Consider the following 1,377-nt stretch of genomic DNA (forward strand, 5'->3'; position numbering starts at 1 on the left):
AATATTACTTGTGCCAAAAAAAAAGAGAAAGGCTTATAAAGTATTCTTGATAAAAAAAAAACCTGCACTCCTAAATGAGAAGCTGTTAATTTATTACTTGTTTTATCATTTTAACTGGAAGTATAATACATTAACACCAAAGCTTCCTAAGAATGTGTAAAAGATAGCACATGTTCTCCTTAAATACAGTTTAATTGTRCAGTAAAATGCACGGTCGAGTCTTTTTCATTAAGCACAAGTGATGAATCGTTGTAAGGTCCGATTTAACTGTGCTSAGAGGGTACTGTGGGAAATAAAACCCACTCCTGATGAATTAAGTCGTATAAGTGGCTCATCTAAATATTGAACCGCGATGGAAAAATAAATAAATGCACTTCATTTTGTCCTTTAGTATTTTTGGCAGCTCCCATTTGTTTGTGGGAAAAACTCATTTGGAATCCAGTGAAAGTGTCTCATCAGAGAGGATAAAAGCTGATCCCTCCCAGCGTTCCACTTTAAAGTTTTACTCAGACTTTTAAGTCACTGAGACGCCGCTCCTTCTCTTTGTGAAATCATGTTGATAATTTTCTTTTTTCTTTTTTTTCCAGAGACAGTCCTCTGAAAGAAAAACAAAACCTTTTTACCCCAACAGCGGGTGCTAATTAAATAAATGTGGTCTTCAGATCAAAGTTTATGTCAGAGAGGTTTACGCTCCTGTTTGTGTTTTCTCAGGCCGCCTGTATCCCAGTTATTCTGAGTAACGGCTGGGAGCTTCCGTTCTCTGAGGTGATCGACTGGAGGAAAGCTGCCATCATCGGAGATGAGAGATTGCTTCTACAGGTACTGAAAAACGAGGCGATGGAGAGTTGGTGAAATTGGCTTGGTTTAATAAAGCTGGTTTAATGTGAGAAACCAGCAGCAATCCCATAATCTCTGGTCTAGACTTAAACTAAATCCAAGATGACGATGCTCGCCCTCCACAGAGCAGATTTATTTGAGACTACCCCCCAGAGTTTAGTAGATCCCTGCCTGTTGTCCTGACCTGAAACTAATGATTTCCACTCATGACATCATGGATTGGCACAGATTATACAGAGATTAAATGGTAATGTAACAAAAAACGCTATTCCTAGAGCGAATTTCGACACATCCGATTTTGGGAAATCCAGAAAAGTTTATTTGAAAATGTTAGCTAGAGGGTCGAGGTCTGCCACCCACTTTGGAWGYTATCATCCATGAAATGGACGTTATTTGGCGTTATCAGTCCCATAGAATGGCTTCAGAATGTCCCACCTGTGCCNATGTTTATAGAAAACCTGATCATAAGGAAGTAAGTTCCAAAAACAAACACTAAAACTAAATATAGACTCGTTGGTTCCCTTACTGTTTCAACTAAAT

At 38.6% G+C, this 1,377-nt stretch overlaps 1 protein-coding gene across 1 annotated transcript in view; it reads left to right on the plus strand.

Annotated features, from left to right (window-relative positions):
• Positions 1-819, plus strand: part of LOC106511501 (exostosin-1) — a gene marked incomplete at both ends in the record, with an annotated part of 8,290 nt that extends 7,471 nt beyond the window's left edge. Inside the window, 1 exon segment of the mRNA XM_014000252.1 lies at positions 712-819. Within this exon segment, the coding sequence (XP_013855706.1) occupies positions 712-819 (108 nt within the window).
• Between the last annotated feature and the right edge of the window lie 558 nt (positions 820-1,377).

Source organism: Austrofundulus limnaeus, unplaced genomic scaffold (assembly GCF_001266775.1).
Source record: "Austrofundulus limnaeus strain Quisiro unplaced genomic scaffold, Austrofundulus_limnaeus-1.0 Scaffold2863, whole genome shotgun sequence".
Lineage (NCBI taxonomy): Eukaryota > Metazoa > Chordata > Actinopteri > Cyprinodontiformes > Rivulidae > Austrofundulus > Austrofundulus limnaeus.